This window comes from Apis dorsata, unplaced genomic scaffold, assembly GCF_000469605.1.
Source record: "Apis dorsata unplaced genomic scaffold, Apis dorsata 1.3 scaffold_29, whole genome shotgun sequence".
NCBI lineage: Eukaryota > Metazoa > Arthropoda > Insecta > Hymenoptera > Apidae > Apis > Apis dorsata.
Window position 1 is genome coordinate 274,773 of NW_006263331.1, and position 24,225 is coordinate 298,997.

The window sequence follows — 24,225 nt, forward strand, 5'->3', positions numbered from 1 at the left end:
TGATAATATGCATTATCATTTGAATATTAATTTAAAAAAAGTCAAATATTCTTTAAAAAATCTTTTTTTTAGATAAGAAAGAAAAATGGGGAAAAAAACAATTATTCATTCCCGCATCGCTTTTGCAAACAATTTTAATAACAATCATGGATTAGATACTTACACATAATACCCGCATTTTCTTGAACTATAGAGATGATTTCTCTCGTTGCTTTTTACAAATATTTTCGTAAGTCGAATGTAAAACAGGAAACAAAGATAGGAAATGAAGAAAAGTGAATGTGCGGGCAGAAAACTTATTATAAGATTCGTTTCGTAAAAAAACAATAAAATGAATATCGTTATTAGATATATAAATATTTAAAAACTAGGAGAATCAGTTAATGTAACCAAAAAGTTTCATAAGATGATAAATGTTGTTAAACAATTCGATTAAATCGTTCAAACGTGAGGGTAGAATGTTTAATTTTTTGATTTCATTGAGAAAACGATAGAGCCAGGGAAGTGCTACATTTATCATAAACTCATATATTAAATTTAATAGTTGATTCGTGGTCCAAGACATTGGCTTGATAGCGACATTTGCAATCGATCTAATCGACGATAGCAAGTAATTCATCGGATACTGGATCAAGTTCGATTCTTCTATGCCAAATATCGATCTTCGATATTTTCGTTTTGGGCAATCGATTTTGAAGTACGAGTGTGTAAGATTGTTGTTTGTCATCTTGAGTTCGAACAAATGATTTATCGTTTTTACATCGGGGAAAATCGAATCGATAAAGCAAAAGATCTTTATCATTTTGTGCGTCGATTGATTAACAAAATTTAACGTGAATTCATCAATGATGTCGCTCGAATTAGTCTGGACATTGTGATAGTTGTTCGAATTGTATTTCACTGCAACACGATCATATTAGCGGTTAAATTATATTATAGTAAATCGATCGATCGATAGATCTTTGATTCGTACCTTGATTTTCGCAGCACACACAGAGAAATGTTAACAGTAAAAAAATAATCGAGGTATTCATGATTATGAATCATTCGATCCGAATTGTAGATCCCGTAAACTTCGACTCGACTTTCGATTCAAGAATTGGCAAATCGTAAATTTCTGCTTTTACCCTTATCGGGTCCTTGGCACGATAAACCTATCATTTGACTCATTATCGATGATAATTTACTATGTATAATTGCATTTGCATGTCACGCGATACACAATTAAACGGAAAATTGCATTGGAATATTTTACAGGTTAATTTACTTGCATTTATCGCGTTTAATCGACGTTTATCACCGAATCCTTTATCTGGATTTACGTCAGAGGGATAAATATATATATTAATAATGGATTAATCACGAAAAATTTATATTTATCGCGTAATTCCAAGGAAAAAAATTTCATCAAATTTCCATCGTTTCGATCACAACGTTATGTTGACACGAAGCTAACAACTAGAATTATTCGAAGGAAATGAATTATTCGCACAAGAAATGCGAGGATCACAAAGGTTGTGGAATCTCTTCTGTTTACTAATGCTAATGCAAATATCGCGTGTAAAGAGAATCGAATTCGAATCGAAGTCGACATGTAAAAATCGATCGTGAGAAGATACAAAGAAGTAATAAAGTTTGAAAAAGCTGCAAGAGATCATCGTTAGAAACGAGAGCAATTTTTTATCGTAATCGATTTCCGTAAAGCAACATTGCCATGTTTTAATCGATACCGCGGACTAGGCAACTATCGCTTCAGAGGAGAAGCAGAGATCGTTCGATTGTGTTCTTATCTGATTCGATTGATCGATTGTTCGATCTCCTAGTTACTCGCATCCTATTCGATTGCAGGTTTTCACTGTTCAGTCCTATTGTATTAAACGCGATTTTGCAAATCACGATTGGCTTGAATAAAGAGTTACGTTTGAGCTTTGATTCTTGGGTTCTGGAAATTAGTGGAGAATAAAATCAGTCGCGTGACGACCGTGAACGAGTCACTAGTGATACGAATCGATCTCGCGAATAATACGACATTATGACGAACTTTCAATTTCATACAACATTATTATTGTTGTGCGTTTCGAGTTGCGTGTATCTCGATATTTTACCAGTGGAAGCTGAATCCATTTTAATAAGACCGTATTACGTGTACGAAAATTTGATCAAAGGAGTTCACGATTACTTTAACAACACTTGCATCATACTTTTCCATGGCTCTTCAAAATTAATAGAAGAGGAGGGTGAGTGCATTGGTGATGATTGAAGGTAATGCATATTGGCGAAAATTGAAAAGTTGATTGGTTTTTCAGGTTTGCAAGAAATGGACGGACTTTTGACGCTTCAAACGCAATTTAGCAAATATTTGCACATTCGAACTGTGATTATGGATTTTCATATGTTCAAGAATCGAGTAGGTTGATTGTGAAATTATTTCGTGAATTTAATATTAATATTTTAATTTATTTAATCGATATTAAATTTAATATTAATGGATTTATGAAATATATTATCGTTTTAGGTAGAGAAAACTTATCATCACATCAAGAGGCCGTTGTTCGTGTTGTTGAACGATTTCAAAGAGATCAGGGAGCAATTCGTTTCGGTGAGTGACAATAAAAATTAAATTAAAAAAAATCTAAGAAGACTGAAATGAAATGATAATAGGTGTCCAAGTGGATTACGATGGCTTATCCGACATGGTTGTTGTTCCTAAGGGATGAGACTAGATTCGAAGAGTTTTTGTCAGACGTTTACATACCTTTCGATTGTGTTTTTATGGTGGCTCAAAGAGATTCGCAGGGAACCGAGATAATTCAAGACGTGTATCGAATTGGAAAGGAGGATTATCTGAGATCAATGATGTTCGGTATGTGGAATTCGAGTCATGGATTCCAAGGACCTCTTCTCGGATTGTATCAACGCAGGCACGATCTACACGGGCATAACATAAGGGTGGTTGCCATTAACGTGAGTCGTAAAATGCTATCGTTTGTCGCAGATTTACAGTGACATGCATACAAAGAAATATTTACTTCTAATTATATCATCAAAGCTTCATCAATCTCTTTTATATAGATAAAAGTTAAAAATTTCCCTATTTATTCTCTCGTCGCATAGATTAATGTTTACAATGTTTTTTCCCTATTGATAGGATCCTCCTATCTCACGGATTTCCCACGATGAGACTGGCCAGCCATTCATCACTGGTTTCTTCGGCGAGGTTATTCAACTACTGCAACAAGGAATGAATTGCACGTCAGTCAATGATTATTAATAATTTAACTTATAGTAATTGAAAAACTAATGTAATGCAAATACCTATCGATAGGAGCATCGTTTGATCCTGCTTCCGCAGGATTGCATGCCGAGTCGTCACTCGGATTGCACTTTATCGCATCGCTTGCTTTTTTATGATTTGCTGTAGACGTGGTCTCTTTATCATCCTGATCTTTACACTCCTCTTTACATTTCTTGTCACACTTCTCTTTACACTCGGCTTCACACTCGGCTTTCTTCTTGATGCTACGCTCGCGTATTTCCTTCAATTGTCTGGCCGTTATCTTCCTAAAATACTCCTCTTGATTGGCAGCCGATTTCTCCTCGAACCATTCCCTCTTCCGACCGTCACCGCTTCGACGAAATCTTTCGTAATAACGATGAGGAATTACGACCGTCTGTTTGTTACGCCATATTGCCGTGCATCTGTGACAGAGATAAAAAAAAATGTTTGATTCTACGTAAACGTACAATTGTAAAGATCTCTCTATTGAAAGGATAATTTCCTTGAAATGCAACGAAAATTGGGGATGAATTTTAACGGAAGACGGATTGTGATTATTAATTCACAAGGTTATCTTTAATTAATCATCATCGTGTAAGGGAATGAATTCACGTACGACAGGGAATTTCCTCTAACGGGTTCCAGACATTTTAAAGCGAAACCGCGTAACATAGTTCCCGCGTCGACCACCCGTATCCTTCCTCTCCTTTCTCCTTCCTCGAAGCGAAGCCCGTTTCGGGATCACGTTTCGACTCACCGACAACTTCGCGAGAAAGTCACGAGTTTGATCGGTTAGGTTAGGTTTACGGAAAAATGAATAAACGATGGTCATAATGTCGAATTATCAGGTTTTCGTACAAGGAAGCTGAGACGTGGGGCGTCCAATTGTTGAACGGTTCGTGGACAGGTTCGATTCGGATGTTGTTAGAGGATGAGGCGGATCTGATCGCCACCGAGATGATGATGTCTTCCAACAGGTTGGACGTATTGAAATTTACGACTCCCATTTACACGAGCAAGTGAGTTCCCTTCATCCTCCATCTTCCTTTCGTTCCTTTTCTATTTCTCTCTCTCTCTCTCTCTCTCTCTTCAGATGTCGCGTATACATCAGGAGACCGGACACGACAGCGGTGAAGTGGAACGCATATTTGGCGCCGTTCGCGTGGAACATTTGGAACGCGATAGCATTGACTATTGTGATCGTGACTTTAACTATCGCAGGAATCGACGCCTTCTCGAGACGAATCGAGTGGCTCTCCTCGATCGATGGCAGGCCTTATCCCTCCAACCATTTATTCGAGATCCTGTTCCACGTGTTCGGCGTGTTCTGCGGACAAGGTAAACGGCGATCGTTCGAAATCGAGTCAGTGCTCGTGAAGAGGTTAGAATTTAGGAATAGGATGATACGAAAGCAGGTATGGATCAGTCTTTATTGGATCCAACGAGGATGGTGCATCTGAGCGTCCATTTGACGGCGGTGGTAGTGATCGCTGCATACTCGGCAGCTTTGATCAGTTACCTGGCCATCAAAACGTTCGCGATGCCGTTCACAACGATGAAGGGTTTACTCGAGGATGGCAGCTATCGGTTCGCGGTGGTTGCCAATTCGGCCGAATACACTTTCTTTCAGGTAATGACAGATTGTTTGAAATAATTAAATTGATTAAATTTCGTGATTCGTTGATTCGTGAATTGTGTTTTTTTTTTTTTTGTGATCAGAACACGAGCGATACCGTGCTCACGATCATGTTCAACGAGCTATTGACAAGAGAGACCGATCTGCCTGTGAATTATATCGATGGTTTGAAACGCGTTTGCCGGGAGAAGAATTATGCGTTCATGACGTTGGACAATATGGCTTCCCTGTTGCAAGGAAAAGTGGACTGCGTGCTTGAACCTTTGGACTCGATTATGCAAGTGACCATAGCCATGGCGGTCCCGTTTCAAAGTCCTTACCGTGGCATTATCGATACCAAGTGAGATGTTAACAATTGATACGATTTTTATAATTTATATTTTTTCTCCTTTCCTCTTTTTTCCACAGTATTCTTTTACTGCGGGACAGCGGAATTCTTCAACGGCTCCTCAAGATCGAATGGTCGAACGAGATACGACGGGTATTATTTTTAATATTATTTTTAATATTAAATAAAAACTTTAATATTTAATATTAATATTCTCCCCTTCAATGATCGCATCGCAAGTGTCTTCTTCTTCTTCGTCTTCTTTTTTTCCAGACAAAAAAAGGATGGAGCTCGGTAGAATTGGAAGACGCGGCACCGTTGCTCCTTTTTCTGATAGCCGTCTATTCCATTGTTTGCCTGTTGTTGTTGGTCGAACGATTGATCGGTCGAAATCGAGAACGACGATCCAAGACGAATTAGTCGCGCACTTGTCGAGTTGAATCGTTCGCGCGAGTCGTCGCGTTCTTCAACGTTCGTCCAAGATCGCACGTAATATATAAACAAACGATCGAGCTGGCACGCGTCCGGACGAGCAAGAGACGACAGTTGTTCACGCTTTCTTGTAGCGATCACGTAAAATCAAACTCACGTGGAAACGAAGAAATGACGAGTAATTTATCCAAAACCGAAATAGCTCATACAACGCGAAACAAGGTTTCCGTTGAGAGAAAGATCTCGTCAAAAGAAATTTTATTACCGAGTGGGAAAGAAAATGAGTGCCCTTCTGCGAAGAACGCGACGATCGGTGGTAGAAAAATGATTTTCACGGGTGATACAATATGTCGAACGCAACGTATCTCCTCAAGTTCGAACCGAGGGATTGACCAGTCGAAAGAGAGGTATTTAAATAATAATTTTAAAATTGATGTGTTTTCACGGTAAAAAGTACGATTTTTCGAGATTTTTAATACCGTTGTAAATTTAATTTTGCTATAGAAAAACAAAAATTAATTATATTAACATAATAATTTTATCAATGTTTCTACATTCATTGATTTTATATCGATTTCATTAATAGATGTTTGAACGTTACTCAGCCCCTCAGTTCGAACAACGAGTTAAAAAAAGAAGTCTCGAACGAACGCAGTCGAACGAATCGTTCTCTTTGGAATGTATCCGGTAAAAAGATGCCATTTCACGTTCATTGCGACGATGCAAATAAAATTTCGCATGTATGCGATTCTCAAGCAGAAACGCATCGTATTTCCAATATGACATCGGTCGATTCAATAGAGTCGCATTTTAAAAGAGGAGAAAATCTGAAACAGGTAAATCAAATTTTAATTTTTTTTCTTTTTGTTCATTAGTTTATTTATTTATTTATTATTTTTCTTTTTTTTAGACGGAATCGAGAAAAATAATGCAAAAACGATCCCCACCCGAATGTCGAGATATGATCGAATTTCCTCGGTCTAAGATACCTTGCCGAGTAAAATCGAGTTCCGTACGATCGCTGCAAACAAGTACACGAATCATTCCGAGACGCTCGATATCGATTGAGACTGCGACTAGTTCGCATGCGCAACGTTTCAACTTCGACTTGACAGAGAAAAGCTTAATCGCATCGAGAAATATATGGAAATCATTCGAAAGCGGAGCTTCACAAATTGAAAACAAGATCAAGGATAAAAGTAACGAGTATGAATTTTGAGAATTTTATTTATTTATTTATTTATCTATTTTTTATCTTTCAATAAATACCTTCCAACACTTTTTAAGTAACTTTTTTTTTCTCACAGAGAAAAAGGTGAGAAAAATGCAACGAAGAATTTCTCTAGAGAAAGAAGTACATTGTCTGAAAGAGTGGCAACACCTATTGATGAGGTACCCTCATTTCCAGCACCATCGACACCTCTCAGGGTAGAATCTCGCTTTTCTCTTGCAAATTTTTTTCAATCCTTTTGTCCCGAATATTGATGAAAATACCGATTATTTTGATCGTTTATTATAAGATGATAAATCGACAAACCAATTTGAAAAAACTTGAGTTCAACGAGATCATTCCATCCGAACGGAATTCTTCTTTCTGCGATTTGGTGTTCTACATGGAGTATCTCGATGATGTACCGATGATCGAGCGTGAAAGGGAAGAGAGATCTCCACGATTGTCGGCTAATTTTTTAACGAAACATATTAATCCCGAGCAGAGGAGATTAGTCGTCGCGTTTATGATACGCGTTGGAGTAAGTACAGTGAAGAAATAATTTCTTCAAATGCACGCTGATGAATCGATTTTCCCCTAACAAAAATTTGATTTAATAATTTGATTTAAATCCGTAGAATCATTGTCGATTCCCGTCGTACATCGTGTATCAGTCGGTGAAGTTGTTCGACGCCGTTATGGACAAACTTTCGGTGAAGACGATGTTCTTCCAATTAACGGCATTGGCTAGTCTGTGGATCGCGCTCAAGAAACAAGAAAATTATTACAAAATTCCAACGGTAAGCAAGGAGATGCCCGAGTAAAGATTTTGATAAAATTATTTTCTTGTTCGATTTGATTTTTCCAGGCTAACACAATAGTGAGCCTTGCCCAGGATCTCTACACAGGAAGAGAGAATTTGCTGATGGTGTACGAGAGAAAGATCTTGCATATTCTCGATTTCAACATCACATTTGCCGATGCATTTTCTCTGTTCTCTCATCATTTGTTAAGTTGCATACGTTACATCGATATATCCAATGAGATGATTGTATTTTTATATCATTGTGGCTGTTATCTGGTACGAAATATTTTCTTTCATTTCTCTCTATTTTCTGATTTCTGATCACTGTTAAATCCTGTGAAATTTTTAGATCGACATCACGTTGATAGATGAACATTTTTGTCGAATACCGGCAAGATTGATTAGCTTAACTATAATAGAGCTGGTGCTTGGTCTCATAGATAACACGCCTCGATGGTTGTTCTGGAGAGGTTTGCTCTTTGCTATTATTCCACGTTCACCGGACGATAAGTTAATATCGCTTTATTTTATCCGCATGCGAGTTTTCTTAAACTTAATTTTAATTATAGAACGTTGCGATTATTTCTAGGTTTCAAGATAAGGAGATCGATGAAACGCGTGTTTTGATATTGCGACGTGTGTTACATTCTGGGCAAAAAGTCCATGGCTTCGATATGGTGTACAAAAAATACAATCGCAGTAGATACGGTCGCATATCGCAATTTTTCTTGGAGCTGGTTACCAAGCTGTCTTCTACAGAGATATATTTCGATCCGTAAATCGATTTTATTACTATCGTTTGCAATTTTTATTTATTTTTATTGCTATATATTATAAGTCAAAAGAAAGTGAGCGAGTGTATGAATGTGCGAGAGATAATAATAAGATAGATCGTTGAAATAAAAATATCGATAGTGTCTGTTGCTATGGCATTTTATTTCAGCATTTGATAATACAGCATTATCGTGTTTCGTTAAATAATTCACGACGAAAAGCGGCATTCAATTCCCAATTTTAAGCAGCACCGTAATTATTTTGCGTCTCCTGCCAATCGTTCCACTTGTTCCACGATTTGTTCACCGATACGAGATCTTTCGCTTCGTCCTGTAATGCAATAAGTGTGAAAATTAATTGAATTCGCTCTTTGATTGGCAAGAAAAGAAGAGGAAATTGTTTCGTTACCTTGAACAAGAGATTCGGCCGATTGGACCAAGAACCGAACAAATGTAAAAGATCGGGTCGCTTCGAGTAAAGAGTACTGGCGGCTAATGTACCGTGAGTTAATTCCTCCAAGACCGTTGGACTCTTAGCACCTGAACTGAGGATTACTCTTGGCGGTTCCAGCCCCAAGTTGCATCGTTCCCACTCGTTGATTTCAGCGCGGCCACCATCCGGACAGATCAGAGCGAGATCTTTGCTCTGTACGCCTTCCTCGGATAGAGCGGTCAATGGTACGAACGCGACGTCTCCTTTGCCGTCCAACAGGCAACTAAAAATAACGAAAAAAAAAAAAAAAAAATTACATTGCGATTCGATCGTGAATCAGATTAAGCTTATTAAACTTACGAGAGAGCTCCCTTTCCACCTCTGTACGTTTCCTCGTTGGTCGCTTTGCACTTGGTTGCCTGTCGGATTCGATCGTTGTTGCTTGCAAGCTTACCGACACATTGCTGGCACAGTTTCGAATCGACCGGTGCACCGGGTGCACACGATCCGGAGAAGAAATCGGCTGCCTCGTTCTCCGACTTTATCAGACCTTTGCGTTTCAATGTATATATCGGTGCTGTCCAACCAGCAAAGTTATCCTTGTATCCGCTGTGACAAGACTTCTTGTTCCTCAGATCCTCTGAAACGTAGAATAAATAGATGCACTCGTGAAAATGTGTGTTCCGAAAAGAGGAATAATTGTATCAAAGAACAATGCTATTTCTTACCCAGTTTGTTTATCGAGCTAGACTTGGAAACAACTGCCACAGCTGGCCTTTCATTGAAATTCGTTGAGCCTTGTCCATACGATTCCGCGATTATGGGAACCGCGTTGTATTCCTTGGTCGCCCGAAGAACCGAACCTCCGCTGACAACCGTCAAATCCGCGTTATCTTCCTTGATAGCTTTCAAGCAATCGTCTTGACTCTTTTCTAGTATACAATCGTATTTGGGTCTTACGTCCCTGGTGAAAAATGGATAATAAATATAGATAATATAATAATGAGAAGATGATGCTGTTATATGAAGCAAAATAATATAGAATAATACCTAGAATATGCCGCTCTGGTAAGAGCTTTACACTTTTCGAGATCTCCTTCGCTCCAAGTACACCAACGAATGATCTTATCCGTAGCTCCAGAGTTCCTTTCAATCACGTCTAAATATTTTGCGTTTTTCAGATGATTTTCGGGCAACACTGGCGGTGCAGGAACGGCTAAGGTTTTTTCGTTCAGTAACATAATATCTTTCCACCAATCTGCTTTCTCTTCTTCTCCCAATTTACCAAGATCTGTCAATTCCTGAAAGATTTATTACGCAAATTATAATGATTTATCGGACAGAAGAAGAAAAAAGAGACTTAAAAGAAGAAGAAGAAGAAAAAAGAAACCTTTTGAACCGCTTCTACGTTGTTCACTCCATTATTGGTCATGTATCCTTGCCAAGGCCTGGCAGCCCAAGTACATGGTTTCGTGTTCGCGTCTATAGGCACTTTGCTGCCATCTGGACAGAAGTATCTGTAATCTGCTGGGTTTTCTGATGTCGGAATCGCGGCCGTTACACCAACTGGTAAGCCGAAGAAGCGTTTCACGTAGATCACTTTAGTCCAAGCAATTTCTCCGCCATTATGCGCCAGACACCGCAATGCACCTTCGTATCCTGAGTATATGTCTGGATAATCACAAACTTCTGGTTTCTCGCAGAGAGCGCACATATTCGAATAAGTTTCCTCTGTAAAGTTAGATACAAAATAATCGGATCGAATTTAGATTCGATCGCTTAATATTATAGGTTATGATATAGGTCGAAGAAGATTGATTCATTGTATCGATATTAATGAAAAGGAAACTTACTCAATCTACGATTGATCGCTGGATCTGGAGACCAGGTGCCGACCAAGCATCCTTTGGAGAAGAGAGAGCTCAAAGCGCGTAGTTCGTTCTCGCGAGCTGAATATTCTGGATCATGGAGGTTATTCAACACTCCCATAGCGGTGAGTTTGGTGATCGGTATTTTATAACCAACATTGCGACCCACACCGGTGTGACAAGACTTCAATCCACGCAATCCTTGCACATTGTTAATCGGCAAATCTTTGTGTATCACAGCCACTGCTTCATAACGATACGGTGCGCGCGGTTCCTCTTTTGTTCTCACCTATTAATTGATTAAAAATGCAGGTATATTTATGTATGAAATCTTATCTTTTTTTGAGGAATAACTTTATAAATTTTAGAAATGTATTATGAAGAAGAAACGAAGAGGAAAGAAAAAAAGTACCTGTTCGATAACATTATAGCCAGCTTTCGATGCCAATTTGTTATCTTTCACCGCCAAATACATATCTTCCGGATCGACAGCTACCACATCAGCCTCTTTCTTTCCAACTTTTTCGATACATTCGTATCGATCGCGGCCAGAAATACAGGAAACTGGAATTCCTTTGACAGCGGAATCTTTTATCATGTCATCGCACTCCTTCGAGTATATTTCAGGGACGCATATCGTAACTACGATAACAAGACAAAATACATCGAATTTAATAAAGAAGTTTGGTTAGAAAAAGATTTTCGAAAAGAATCTTTAAAAAAAATAATATCTCGATTCGTTATTTACGTGTTTCTACTTACAGATTCGTCCCGAGGAATCCTGTGCGGCAGTGACAAAGAGGATCGAGTTGACGAAAAGCACGACGACCCCGAGGGTCCAAATATTGCATCGAAGCATCATCTTCGAAGCGTTAATCAACAATCGTCGCCGAGTACGAAAATTAAGAGGTGAAATGGATGAAAAACTCGCGACGAACTATCTTGTGATTGTACAAGGCAACTTTCCATGCCTCCTTATATATACAAGAGTGTTTTTTTCCTCATATTGGCACCTGAGAGGAGGGGAGTGATCAGGATTGAGATAGACGATGCGTCGCGACTCTGTCATCCTCTCTCTCCCTCTCTTTCTTTCTTCCTCCCCTTCCTAATCCCCTTCACCTTTTCTTCGTTTTCCTTTTTTCTCTCTGTCTCTTTTCCTTGCCTCCTCCTCTTCAGGAGTGACACTCGATGCGCACAAATCACCGATTCGCCCGGCTCTGCGTGGTCTCCTCCTTGGTCATTTGTCGTCTCATTTTTCCGAATCGTACACATGTATTCGTTTTACAATGCGACATCAGGTTTATGAGTTAATTGACGACAAGGACAAGCGACATACGTGATCGTATCGCGAATAAAACGATTGGCCACGATCGTATCACGGTGTGCGTGTGCAAACGAGACGTGAATTTTCTTTGCGTCAAGATAACGACGATTCTTTGACCGGTATCTTCTTCAAAAGAGAAAAGACACACAAAGTTCGTACCGTGCGAAAAATAGCATAAACAAGCGGCTTGATAAGCCGCTTGACCCGTGCACTCTCTGTCATTTATCATTCCTGCGTTGTGTTATCGTGAGAGAGAGTGAGCGCGTTTGCTGTTTATACCGAAGGAAAATTGTTTTTTTCCTTCAGCAAAGAGGAAAAGACGAATAATGTATTCGGGGAATCCCATAATATTATCAACTTGGGGAAATCCTTGTGATCTTAAAAAGGTAAATATATAACAGGGTAATATATATTAATTAGAATAAATAAATTTAATATTATCGAAGTATATGTTGAAGTTTATCCAGATAATATATACATACATATTTACGTGTCACAATGAGTGAGTTGGAGAGAAGATAAGGGATGCGATTCTGATTGTTTTTTCTCGATAGTTCGTTAAGAATAAATCGAAATTGCATATTTGAAACTTTCATATCTATAAATAAAATTATATAACTATTTTGCTAATATGCCATCCTATTTTTTCATATTAATATCTCTACATCAATATCCATGCATTAAAGTTTAAACTTTAAAGTTGGATAAGTTCGCAACTTAGAAATCTCTAAAATATTTTTAAGAATAGACAATCGTTCGAAATTGTCTCGAATCTGGCGCGCGAGACGCGCCCTTTTTCTTATCGCTCGGATTTTACGCGTTCTAAAAGCGGCGACGTTTAATCGCAGCGGATCTCGTAACGCGGTAATAAACTCGTCTCTTCGAATCGACGATTGGTTAATCTTTATCTCGGAACAAGCGTTTCTTCGTTGCCAAATCCGTATCTCCTTCGTAATCTTTTCCAACCTGACCTTTTTTCGCTCTGCCACGTCCCGATGCCACTGAAAACGAAAATCCTCCGTTCACGAATTTATTATATTTCGATAAATTCGGTTTCAAAGATCGCTCACCTCCTGTTGGACCCGCAGAAGATTTTGAATTCGAGCATTCTCATCTTTTGCCGACGATCCCCGCTCCATACGCTGGCAACATTCGCGTACAATTCTGCTTACCTAAGAAAATCATTAACATGTTATTTACATTTAATTTAAATAGAAAAAAAAAAAAAAAACTACTTAATTCGAAAGATTAAAAACACTATACTTTAACTAAATCGAGGTCTTTCGCGTTTTCCTGCAATTCTTCCATTCTCATTTTCGCGCAAGCGTGACGCCACTCCTCGAGCGAAACGAGGTCCTTTATATTCGCGAGTCGTCGTTGGGCGGCCGATCTTTCTCGCTCGGCCTTCGAGATCGCTTGATTTACGCGAGTCAATTCCTCCTTCGATATTACAACCGCATCCTGCCAATCGGACCTCGGACAACCCTTAGCTCTAATTCGAAGTTGTTCCATTTTCAAAAGCAATGCGATTTCTCGATCATCGGTTAGATCGGATACAGATTTTTCCAAGTGTTCCAGTTTCTGTTTGCATCGTTCGACTTTGTCTCGACTCGCGGAGCACACGTTTCGCAGAAACGCCAGACTCTGTTCCGCTTCTGCCAGCTCGATCGCGCAACTGTTCACCTTCGAAATTAATAGAATGTTATTTTTTTTTTTTTTTTCTTAAATTAATCAACTTAATCAATTTAATTCTTAAATTATCTCCGAATTGTTGTGAATTTGTTTACCTTTGTCTCCGCTTCCACTTTTAGCCTTCTGAGACGACAAAGAAGGCGCCAATGATCAGGCTCGACTCGACACGGCAATCCTTCCGGCATTGCCTCCAATTCATCGATCGCTCGCAAGTAGTTGGAGCATTCTCGAGGTAAGAGATCCGAGTTTCGTCGTTCGACCACGCAAAGAACGAATTCGGCGAGGAACGCGGGTGACGTGCCGCATGGCCCACCAGCCAACACCCTCGGTCTCTTCCGATATTGTCGAAACAGGTGCTCAACCATCGATGGCTTCAACTCTTTGAATTCAAATCGAAATTTATCCTCGAGCAATTTGTCCCGTTTCCGCGCATTTTCGTAGCCGATTCTCAGCTCGGCGACACCCGCCTCGAACAAATCCCGCTCCTCGGCAAAAATACGCGCCTCCTCCGTCGCTGAAATTAATTCTTCGTCGATGACGCGTCGAATTTCACGTTTCGTTTCAACGATTTTTCTTCGCCGAAGAATTTCTTGCATTTTGAACAGCTTCTGCGAGAGTATCGATCGCTCGACTCGTATCTTTTCCGCGGCCAAATCGTTCAGCTCGTCGTCAAAAGATTTCACACCCTTCGAGAATTCTTCTGGAAATAAAATCATTGTAGTATCGCTGATCACTCGTTTTTTTTTATAATAACTACATATAAATTATTACCTCTGAGCCTTTCGATTTCAGATTCTAACATCAATTTGTACTTTGCTCGATCAATTCCTCGAGCGCGAATCTTCTCCTCGTACGATTCGATCGAACGAATATCTTCCTCTGTATAAGCGGAAGGATCTTTTCGAAAGCAATCCGGCCTTCGAATTCTTCTCTTCGCATTATGTTCCAATCTGTGAAATACGAGAATCAAGAAGATATTTTACATAAACATATTTTACACAAGCTTAATTTCACTACCTAACTTCTAGAACACCATCCATCATTCTGTCGAGCGCCTTCTGATAAAAATCTTCAACTTTCGACTCTGTGGATGCTCCTTCGCAACCAATATTTTCGTCCAATTTATTCGGTTGAGCGCAATCGTTTGGTTCCTCGTCTCGATCGAAAGTATCTTCCAATATCTCCTTTCGATGCCAATCCGGTGCTTCGAAGAGGCTCGAATTCGCGTCCACGTTGAACGCACTTTTCAATTCAAGAACGAGACGTTTTGCTTCTTTCGCGCGTTCGGTTAACGCTCTCATTTCCCTTTGCTTCGCGAATCGTATTCCCTCGAACCGTTCGTTGAATTTTTCCTTCAATTCTCGTTCCCACTCATCCGTAACAATACAAGTTTCGAAAACGTCCACGAAGTCGTGACAATTATTCCACCCGTTCTCGTCCATCGTTTGTGGATTCTCCTCTTTCTTCAACCTATAATACAGATTCTTTTCTTAATTTCTTTTCTAAATTTTCTTAGAACAAGCAAATGAAGAGAGAAACAATAATCCAGTATTAAAAATAAACAGAAATAGAAAATTTCAATGATACGTTTTATTATCAAAATATATATTTTAAGATACCTGGATACCAGTTCCCTGATGTCCGTCGAGAATCGAAACGGCGACGGAAATTCCGCCTCTCGAGGCGTTAATTGCATAAGAGGATAATTGGTAACCTTCGATCGATCGAAGAACGAATAAATGCTTCTCGGTCGAACAATTAATGGATCCAGGAATCGTTCGCGCAAGTAACAGGTCGAGCGTTGTAATTGCGCGATTCGCCCCTCCGCGTCTCTCGCCAATCGTCTCTCCTTTGCCTTGGCCGCTTCCAGCGCGAGTTCTCGACCCTCCTTGTTCACATCGAACGCGGATATCGGAAGGCGAGTACTCAATGGCGACTTCTCGTTCTCGTCGAGCAACGTTTTCACCTGTCATTGGATAAAACATTATTTTATTACACACTATTAATTCATTTTTAATTTAATCGCAATCGTTCTTCAAGGATATCAAGATGATTCTACTTGAATTATTAAATTATTACGTTACCTCGTTCCAAGTGTTAACTTCTTCGAATTTCCTTTCATATTATCCTTGTATTTATTTTCACTCGACATATATCAGGAATATATATCAATATTCTACGTATATCAGCGTGAAAGAGATCGTGATTGGGAGGGAAAAAATTGTTAATAAATATTTACCCGACTCTTCAACTCGTTCCAATCTTTAAGAACAGAGAGACGCGTCGTTTCTCTCTCTTCGGCCATCGACCGTTTGCGAATCGCCCCTTCGATCCACGTCTCTTCCTCCTCTACCTCGATCGTGTCCACCTGTGCGATTTTTCTCCCTTCGCAGCTGGTCGAAGCTCGCGCATCACGTCCAAGAATCCTAATGGCGATGGACGACACGATCGTTAGATGTCCTCATCGATTGGAGGATGAAACGAAAAGAAAATTGAAACCGTGACCTGTTGGCGACCAGATCCCCGTTCCTTCCCAGGGAGACGAGCGAGTCGTCGACGAGCGAGGCGAATCGACAGCCACCTTCCGCTCGATGATGCGCGGCGAACAAGTTAAATACTCGTCTTAGCTCGTCACAATCTCTGCGCACGACCAATCCATCGAAGCCGCAGGTGATCAGATTTGGAGAATCGCGAGATTTTGGGCGATGAAAGGAGATCGTGATCCCTCTGGTTTGGTGAAGCGACGGTAGAGCTTCTACGAGAAGCGTATCTTCAAAATTTGCCTATAAATTTTTTGGCCAATGATTCTTACAGTTTGAAATAAATAGTTGTTTCTTATTTTAATTAGGAATCATATTAAAAGCTGTCTGCTTTAGAATAAATTATTTTTACCTTCAATTCGATTCGATGCAATTGTTTGGTGAGATACGGGATTCCGATTATCTCGCGACTCGATTCTCTTCCGTGGTGAATGCGTTCGAAGGAAGAGAGAAGCTTGATCGAACGATCCGCGTTCTCGACGCAGAGATCTCGGTCGAATAATCGACACGAGTACACGATAATCTCGTTTCCTGCACGAGGATCGCTTGATTTTTCGTTTCCAACGAGACACAATACCTTCGCGGAACGATCTTCGTCCATTTCGTAGATCAGAAAATCGATCATCTAAACAGGTGTCTGTGAGGAAAAGTCTGGAAAAAATCTCGAGAAATTGATAGCTTACCTTTCGTTCGAGTTGTAACCAAGATGCCACTCTCATGTGCTTCTTGGACTCGTTCGAGACGATGCATATTTGTAAAAGAAACAATCGACCGATTTGAAACGAGGCAACGCCAAATAAACGACCTTCTTTGGAAAATTTAACGCGATCCAAGGCTTCTCGTTGAAGATGAACGCAAGTGACGATTCTTGAACCATGCGTTATCGTCGACGAGTCGATCAGAAGACAATTTCCCGTGAAACTGCAGCTTACCGTAATCGGTAAAACAGGATGCGAGACCAAGTCGGCAACTGAGCGAGACAAAAATTGCTCTCGTTACGATTGCTCTAGTTTTAAGAATTAGCTAAAAAGTAACTATTCTTTACCGACCTTTACCATGATGCGCCAATAGCGTAGACGGACAAACAAGATTGCCAATCTTAACATCGAGAATCGCAAATCGATCATTTCGATCCAAAGTTCCTAAATACGATTTTTGCAACGAAACTATGTTAACGTATTTTACATTCTTTCGTACTACTAAAAATTCGAGTCGAGGATTATCGCTTAACGCGTCAAGCAATTCATAAAGATCTCCATTTTCTCCGAGGATTAATATCCTATCGTGAGATGGATCACTTTCCGCGTGTCTCGGATACGAAGGCAACGAAGTCTTCCAAGCTGTTTTCCACTCGTCGTTTCGATCTTTTCGCGATTTCCTATAAAACTAACAGTTAGAAGTGAATAGATATCCGTGAATAGACGTTATATATTTCTAATTTAATGATACCGTATTATACCGTCGCTTGGATGCGATGATTCGACGTAGATACGAGTAACACGCCATCGGCGTGACAAATTAGGTTAGGATTCTTGTCTAAAGGAACATGATCGAAGGAAGAAGCTTGGACCACCGTTCGAATCCGATGTTTCTCTTCAAAATCGATGGACCAAACGGTGCCATACTCGTCGCAGCAGAGCAAGCTTCCATTCATAAACCAGGAACAAGAGACTGGGATGCGTTCGAAACAAGTTTCGATTGGAAAGAGGCGAACAGTTTTCGAACAGGCCAACACCCGATACACCGATAGCATACCGGTGGATGTCACGAATTGTGTCATCAGCTGGGAGGAGTCAGTCGAACACCTGTTGAAAATTGAATGAATAATTTTATTCTTCACATTCATTGTTTGATTGTTTGATTATAAATGAAAAAAGAACTTTACTTTTTACAATTACATTTAAAAAATATTCACGTTTAATTATATTCTATTTAAATATCACAGAATAATCAAAGTAATTCTACTTAAATACTATTCATGGAATATAAGTAGAACTATTTTAATTATTCTGTGATTTTTATATATTCATGGAACATAAGTGGAACTACTTTGATTATTCTGATGTTTAAATACTATTCATAGAACATGAGTGGAACTACTTTGATTATTCTGATGTTTAAATACTATTCATAGAAAAGTTAAATACTATTCATAAGTGGAATTACTTTGATTATTTTGTGACGTTTAATAGAACACAACTGAACATGAGTATTTTTTAAATATAAAAGATCAATTTCTTTTTTTCATTTACAAAGTAATCAATATATTCTATGGATAGTACTTACGTGATTCTTGTGCAATTAATATCAAATTTTGTCACGTCCATCCCGTTTATTTTTGTTAATTGTTCACCCGTTCTCCAATTCCAGAGTAACAAGCAAAAATCAGGGTAAGTCCCTTGACCAATCAGATACTCAGTACCAGCAAACGCGCAGCACAAGTAGCCAATCTTTTCCTCGCTTCCGGTGCACTGACTAATCCTTCGCATCGTGGGATAAGCGAACACCGAGATCCTTGGATTGCATTTCCTCTCGACCACGGAGAAAATCGATGCCACCTGCCGATGTATCGCACGACACGTTTTCATTCCTTTGTTTATTCATACCAAAGCGAGACGAAAGCGACTCACCGGAAGTCCAGCGAGGCAACACGCACCGTCTCCTCTCTCACCGCCGTCGAATCGCTCCACTCGTGTTTCTTTGCATCCAAATTCATGGAAACGGATATAGATACCGGAGGCCATCGCGATCGTGTCCTTACCGACCAGGACAAAGTCTCGACACTTTCCAAACTTGATCCATCTAACATAAAAAGACATCACCATAAAAGGAGATCTAATCAAAGAATCAAAACAAAGAAAAGAAAAAGTCGAATATATTATTACTTACGAGGTCTTAATCGTTTCCAACGACATGATTTTGCCAAACAATATGATTATCGATTAATAATCTTCACAAATTAAATTGATATCTATCTAATCTTTATTGTTATTTCGAAAAATACTTTCTCTGGTTGATTATATAACATAATTTTCTTAATTAATCAATCTGACGAGGATGAAGTAACAAATATTAATATTTATACAAATCCCTGGAAAAGAAGTGGTTGGGTGGTGTTCGTTGCCTAGGCGAATCCACCGGGCAACGTCATCGATCACTCGAATTTCCCTTTCCGCGAGTGAAACGCGGTGGCACGCCGCGACCGATTTTCGTGCCGCGTTATTAAGTGTGCCAGTGGATCGTAGGGAACGTAGGAGGTTCGACGACACCGTTATCGTTACTTCGAACGAATGACAATGGAACGACGCCTTTCCACGGGAGCGTATACCGCGTCTCGTTCCATTCTTTCGGATCGGAACAAAGCGGAGTGAACAACCGACACCGTTAATACGACGGAGGTGGCGAATTCGAAGCCGAGGCGAAAACGATCCTCGAATACACAATCCTCGGGCAACTTAAACCGTTACGCCCGCTTAATATGCATTCTTCGTTTCCTCGTCGTTCGAGGGGGAAGCATGGCGGAACTTGGAGCGTTCCCTCGCTCGTCCCAACGTTACCATTCGAAATTCGTTCGCCGCGGGTATCGTTCGATCGAAAGATCGTTCGGCTCGATCTCTCCTCAAAAAAATAAGATAAAAACGCTCGCGCTCGCGCGAGTTGTGCTCGCTCTTCCGACTTGTTCCATTCTTTGTTCGTGCGATGATCGCGCATCGTGCAAGAGATTTCTCCCCCGTCCTTGGACTTCTGTTGCCACTGATCCTTGTCGCGAACGGGCACGAATTCGGGAACGGGACCGTGACACCTGAAAACCAAGTTGACGTTAATCTGTCCAACGTTTCTATTATCAATCACAAGGAGGACAAGATGGAAGCTCGTTCCGACGGAGACTCGTCTATTAATAGGAGCGTTGAAAGAAAAAATGGCGGTCCTTTCAGTTACCGCAGGGACAGTTACCTGGAGGCTTTAAGGCATTCTCGCACCAGCACCGATCCCCGTGAGGGAATCGTCGACGTGGTTGGAACTGGATCAGGATCGTTCCATCGAAGGAAGGAGCAATCGTTGGGGCCGGTTTACACGAAACGTTCCGAGATACCCGCTTCCTCCTCTCGAATCGTTCACGTGGACTCTTTCTCCATGGTGCCAAGCGACTCTTACTCCCTGCCTAGTCGAACGTCCGTCGATTTTAACGCGGTTAAAAATACTTACGGACCGCCCCAACCTTCTTACGGACCACCTTCCTACGGACCACCTTCATCCTCCAACGATTATTCTTCTTACGGGGAGTACGGGGCAAACGGGGGTGGTTACTCGCCGCACCAGCCACAGCAAGGTGAGACACGAGGTATCGTATTAGGCTCGGTTTTCACGTCGAAGTGGATAGAATAGTCTTCGTTCTTTTCGATTTTCCGGACGATGATCGAAAACGTTCCAGCTTACGGAGCGCCGCACGGGATATCCGAGTCGGTGCAACTCTCCCTCCCGTCCGTCGACTTCTCGTGGCCGTTCGCGCTCAAGTTGAACGCCTTCACCCTGGCCAAGATCCTTCTCAAGCTGGTCATCTTTAAGATGATCGTCAAGTTCATCGCTGTTATCTGTCTGTTGCTCTTCATTCCGAAACTCGAGATCAAGAAAGGTGACAAGGGGAACAATATGCAGAACAACGACAATGAGGACGAAGGACGTCGGTTTCTGAACGGTATTATTTTATTGTATACCTGTTTTTAGTTTTTTCTTTTTTTTAGATCTAATATGGCAATTTTTAATCTTTTCAATCGTTATGGTAATATGTTAAAGTGCTTATTAAAATTCTAAGGCGCAGCTGATGCAAAGTTGTAGTTGGTAGTGTTTTGGGTCATCTTTTGGATTTGTAGTTCTTAATTAGATTCTCCAAGTTTTGAATAAAACTTGTAAAGAAATTTTTTTGAGTCGAGATAGTAGGGTTGAGAAAGTATGTATTCTTAAGAATTATTTTCTGATGCAAAGTTGCAGAAGCCTTTGTATTTTTAATTAAATCCTTAAAGAAATCTTTTTGACTTGAGATAGTAGTTGAGAAATTCTTATATGTATTCTTAAGAATTATTTTCTGATGCAAAGTTGCAGAAGCCTTTGTACTTTTAATTAAATCCTTAAAGAAATCTTTTTGACTTGAGATGCTGAAAAATATGTATTCTTAAGGATTACTTTCTGATGCAAAGTTATAGTTCTTGAATTTTTTAATTAATTTCTTAAAGTTTTAAGTAGAATTTGTAAAGGAATATTTTTGAATCAAGATGGTAGCAAAAATATTTTTAAGAATTACTTTTTGATGCAAAGTTACAAAAGCACTTGGTTTTTTGAATTAATTTTTTAAACTTTTAAGTAGAATTTGTAAAAAAATATTTTTGACTTGAGATAGTTGCAAAAATATGTATTTTTAAATTATTTTCTGATGCAAAGTTTCTTGGATTTTTTAATTAATTTCCTAAAGTTTTAAATAGAATTTGTAAAGGAATATTTTTGAATCAAGATGGTAGCAAAAATATGTATTTTTAAGAATTACTTTCTGATTCAAAGTTCCAGAAGTATCAGCACTTGGTTTTTTGAATTAATTTTTTAAAGTTTTAAGTAGAATATGTAAAGAAATATTTTTGAATCAAGATGATTGAAAAAATATTTATTCTTAAGAATTACTTTCTGATACAAAGTTGCAGAAGTATCAATTCTTGGATTTTTAAATTAAATTCTTAAAGTTTTAAGTAGAATTTATAAGGAAATCTTTTTAAACTCGAGATGCTAATTGCGAAAGTGCATATTTTAGAGAATTATTTTTACACTTTTAGCAAACTCGATAGTGTGGGACAGATTGAATCGCTTAACCTTGGTTGTGCACGACGCGATGAAGCAATACGGAGTCGATATGGATAAACCACGATCGAGCTCAGATAAAGAATGCTCGACGCTTCAGTGCCAAATACGAAGAGCCTTCGAGGAACACGATGAATCCTGGCCGGATTACGAACAACTGTTGCAAAACTATATCATGGAGGAAACTCGGCTCATACAAGAGAAGTCTTAACCTGCAATCGCAATTTCGTTTCTGGAAAAATATTTTTTCTCGATCCGATCATGAATTCGGTCGTCGATCGATTCTTAAGGATCCTACAAAGATCAACTCGAGATATTAGCAATGGTAATGAATTCACTTCACTTACGAATATTCTAAAAATTCGTAGGCACATTCGTTGTGCATCCTCTCTCGTAAGAAAATTTATCACAACAAAAATTTTAATCCCATTCCTCAATTTTTAATAACGATTAATTTCTCGTTTAAACGATCCATTCGTTAATTAATATTCTCGACCAGTGATCAAGTATCTTGAATTCTCTGCGAATATTTCTCGTTGATCTTTTTACGGGATCCTTTATCGCGTATTTATCCGTTACCCGGGTAAACAATAATATTTACAATGTATACACGCTTGCCGTCCAAATAAAGACGTTCAGCCGTCTCCAGCCCAATACACAAAGCCTTGCCTTTCGCTTCTTTCCACTTTGCGTTTCGTTCCATTTCCAACGAAATCGCAACACTTAGCAATTCCGCTTGGCGAAGAGTGCGGAGGCGCGACCAATTTCGAAGATTGCCGCTACGTGATCCTCTGTTATTATTCTCGAGTTTTCCGGACCGGAGGACACGGTGGGGATGTGTTGTGTTCGTTTATAAACGGTGCTGCTACAGCCGGCAATGTTTCAGTCGTTTTTTGCCTCGACGGGTGAGTATAGTTTCGCCTTCGTCGTTCCCAGTCCCGCGCGCACAGTCTGCTCGCTTCCTTTCACCTGCGTGAATCATGAAGTCGATCGTTTTACTAGGTAAGTAAACAGAAAGAAGAAACGTATACATACGTATGTGGATATATAGATATATATACATATATACATACATGTTATTTTTCGTGCCGCGTGACATTCGTCGGTGACTAAGCGAGCAAAAAAGGAAGTCGATCACGTTTTAACGAGGAACGAATTAAGGTCTTTCGAGAAGGCGCGTGACTTTGACTACGCGGTGGAGGAAAAGGAAGTCGATCACGTTTGTTAACGAGGATCGAATTAAGGTCACGCGTGAAAACGTGTCGCGACAATTTTTGCTCCTTCGTTTTCCTCGATCAATTACCGAGGAGGAGGGGGAAATAGAGAGAGAGAGAGAGAGAACACGTGCCATGCGTAATGTACAATTCGTGGCGCATGTGTTTGGAGGATTCCAAATGTCGAAACGTATACGAAAAAAGATTTTGATATACAAAAGGACGCGACCTATTTATCGAGTTACTGCCAATTCAATTCGTATTCACTCTGTCTTCTCTTTATCTGAATATATATATATATATATATACACATAAACTTAAATCGTTCCATTTGAAAGTGACACGACGAAGATGAAGTTTAATTCTTCTTTTGAAATTCTTCGAAAACGTGGCACTGTTTCCTGTTTTTTCCTCCTTCTTCAATTGAATAATCGCATATACATCTCTATTTCCATTCAGCGTTGGTCGTCGCGTGCGCCCTCGTGTTCGCCGAGACGGCGAGCACCTCCTCTTCGACGAAACCGGTCAAAGAGCCCAAGGAGATCAAGGAGGCCGCGACCGCTTCGAAGGACGTGAAGGCCGCCAAAGAGGCGGCGAAGAAGAAGAAGGACTGCGTCCGTGAATGCGGCACGGCTTACGATCCGATTTGCGCCCACGATCCCAACGACGCCACCTCCAAGCCGAGAACGTTCGGCACCGAGTGCGCTCTCAACGTTCACAACTGCGAGATGGGGACAAGTGAGTGTGCGAGTTACCTTCGATAGAAACGTGTATATTTTCCTTTCTTAAACCTTTTTTTTTTTTTTACAGAATTGGTGGTGAAGAGCAAGGGCGAGTGTCCAGGATCGG

The 24,225-nt window shown here is 39.9% G+C and overlaps 8 protein-coding genes and 1 long non-coding RNA gene across 12 annotated transcripts in view; 4 read left to right on the top strand and 5 right to left on the bottom strand.

Moving 5' to 3' along the window:
• Positions 1-367: 367 nt before the first annotated feature.
• LOC102680552 lies at positions 368-1,942 on the bottom strand. Its single transcript, XM_006608117.2, has 2 exons — positions 974-1,942; positions 368-900 (listed from the first exon to the last, which is right to left on the bottom strand). Exons 1-2 carry the CDS (start codon positions 1,032-1,034, stop codon positions 377-379), a joined length of 585 nt encoding a protein of 194 aa, XP_006608180.1. The 5' UTR covers positions 1,035-1,942; the 3' UTR covers positions 368-376.
• Positions 1,943-2,032: 90 nt separating this feature from the next.
• Positions 2,033-5,841, top strand: LOC102681612 (glutamate receptor U1-like). Its single transcript, XM_031511674.1, has 12 exons — positions 2,033-2,237; positions 2,307-2,407; positions 2,516-2,599; positions 2,662-2,964; positions 3,149-3,252; positions 4,126-4,296; positions 4,371-4,615; positions 4,693-4,907; positions 4,997-5,253; positions 5,322-5,394; positions 5,515-5,696; positions 5,730-5,841. The coding sequence occupies exons 1-11, from the start codon at positions 2,033-2,035 to the stop codon at positions 5,659-5,661; spliced, it is 1,905 nt and encodes a 634-aa protein (XP_031367534.1). The 3' UTR covers positions 5,662-5,696; positions 5,730-5,841.
• LOC116185947 (uncharacterized protein PF07_0086-like) lies at positions 2,746-4,128 on the bottom strand. Its single transcript, XM_031511715.1, has 3 exons — positions 3,894-4,128; positions 3,316-3,699; positions 2,746-3,229 (listed from the first exon to the last, which is right to left on the bottom strand). The coding sequence occupies exons 1-3, from the start codon at positions 3,947-3,949 to the stop codon at positions 3,223-3,225; spliced, it is 447 nt and encodes a 148-aa protein (XP_031367575.1). The 5' UTR covers positions 3,950-4,128; the 3' UTR covers positions 2,746-3,222.
• Positions 5,701-8,608, top strand: LOC102681661 (the record flags this gene model as incomplete). Its single annotated transcript, XM_031511415.1, has 9 exons — positions 5,701-6,080; positions 6,260-6,509; positions 6,584-6,879; positions 6,981-7,101; positions 7,194-7,424; positions 7,522-7,683; positions 7,752-7,964; positions 8,038-8,198; positions 8,278-8,608. Coding segments are annotated over 9 exons (2,004 nt in total), but the record flags the coding sequence as incomplete, so codon positions are not given.
• On the bottom strand, positions 8,606-12,218 carry LOC102681887 (transferrin). Its single transcript, XM_006608128.1, has 9 exons — positions 11,525-12,218; positions 11,175-11,404; positions 10,748-11,051; positions 10,285-10,625; positions 9,945-10,195; positions 9,623-9,858; positions 9,255-9,534; positions 8,871-9,177; positions 8,606-8,792 (listed from the first exon to the last, which is right to left on the bottom strand). Exons 1-9 carry the CDS (start codon positions 11,622-11,624, stop codon positions 8,703-8,705), a joined length of 2,139 nt encoding a protein of 712 aa, XP_006608191.1. The 5' UTR covers positions 11,625-12,218; the 3' UTR covers positions 8,606-8,702.
• A 44-nt stretch (positions 12,219-12,262) lies between these two features.
• LOC102681888 (cilia- and flagella-associated protein 43-like) lies at positions 12,263-19,278 on the bottom strand. Of its 3 annotated transcripts, none has more exons than XM_031511616.1 (16): positions 19,208-19,278; positions 18,949-19,120; positions 18,605-18,876; positions 17,778-18,123; positions 17,368-17,704; positions 17,002-17,288; positions 16,671-16,943; positions 16,284-16,561; positions 16,018-16,204; positions 15,398-15,744; positions 14,796-15,248; positions 14,550-14,728; positions 13,874-14,475; positions 13,350-13,769; positions 13,157-13,258; positions 12,263-13,087 (listed from the first exon to the last, which is right to left on the bottom strand). In XM_031511616.1, the coding sequence occupies exons 1-16, from the start codon at positions 19,231-19,233 to the stop codon at positions 12,767-12,769; spliced, it is 4,602 nt and encodes a 1,533-aa protein (XP_031367476.1). In that variant the 5' UTR covers positions 19,234-19,278; the 3' UTR covers positions 12,263-12,766. The 3 variants fall into 3 exon arrangements, with proteins under 3 accessions (XP_031367476.1, XP_006608284.2, XP_031367480.1); XM_006608221.2 differs by having other exon boundaries at positions 13,874-14,478; positions 19,208-19,233; XM_031511620.1 differs by lacking the exons at positions 18,605-18,876; positions 18,949-19,120; positions 19,208-19,278 and having other exon boundaries at positions 13,874-14,478; positions 17,368-17,696; positions 17,778-18,124.
• Positions 19,279-19,335: 57 nt separating this feature from the next.
• Positions 19,336-22,487, top strand: LOC102670558. Of its 2 annotated transcripts, XM_031511691.1 has the most exons (4): positions 19,339-19,996; positions 20,190-20,660; positions 20,751-21,014; positions 22,138-22,487. In XM_031511691.1, the coding sequence occupies exons 1-4, from the start codon at positions 19,834-19,836 to the stop codon at positions 22,371-22,373; spliced, it is 1,134 nt and encodes a 377-aa protein (XP_031367551.1). In that variant the 5' UTR covers positions 19,339-19,833; the 3' UTR covers positions 22,374-22,487. The 2 variants fall into 2 exon arrangements, with proteins under 2 accessions (XP_006608285.1, XP_031367551.1); XM_006608222.2 differs by having other exon boundaries at positions 19,336-20,648.
• On the bottom strand, positions 22,089-23,148 carry LOC116185950. The gene is made up of 2 exons (XR_004150850.1): positions 22,764-23,148; positions 22,089-22,374 (listed from the first exon to the last, which is right to left on the bottom strand). It is a non-coding gene; the product is annotated as an uncharacterized LOC116185950 (long non-coding RNA).
• LOC102670557 overlaps positions 22,808-24,225 on the top strand; it is a 1,579-nt gene continuing 161 nt past the window's right edge. The window contains exons 1-3 of the mRNA XM_006608129.2: positions 22,808-23,164; positions 23,836-24,114; positions 24,187-24,225. The exon at positions 24,187-24,225 is cut by the window's right edge and continues 161 nt beyond it. Of these exons, the coding sequence (XP_006608192.1) occupies positions 23,143-23,164; positions 23,836-24,114; positions 24,187-24,225 (340 nt within the window). The 5' untranslated portion in view covers positions 22,808-23,142. The remainder of the gene's footprint in view (positions 23,165-23,835; positions 24,115-24,186) is intronic.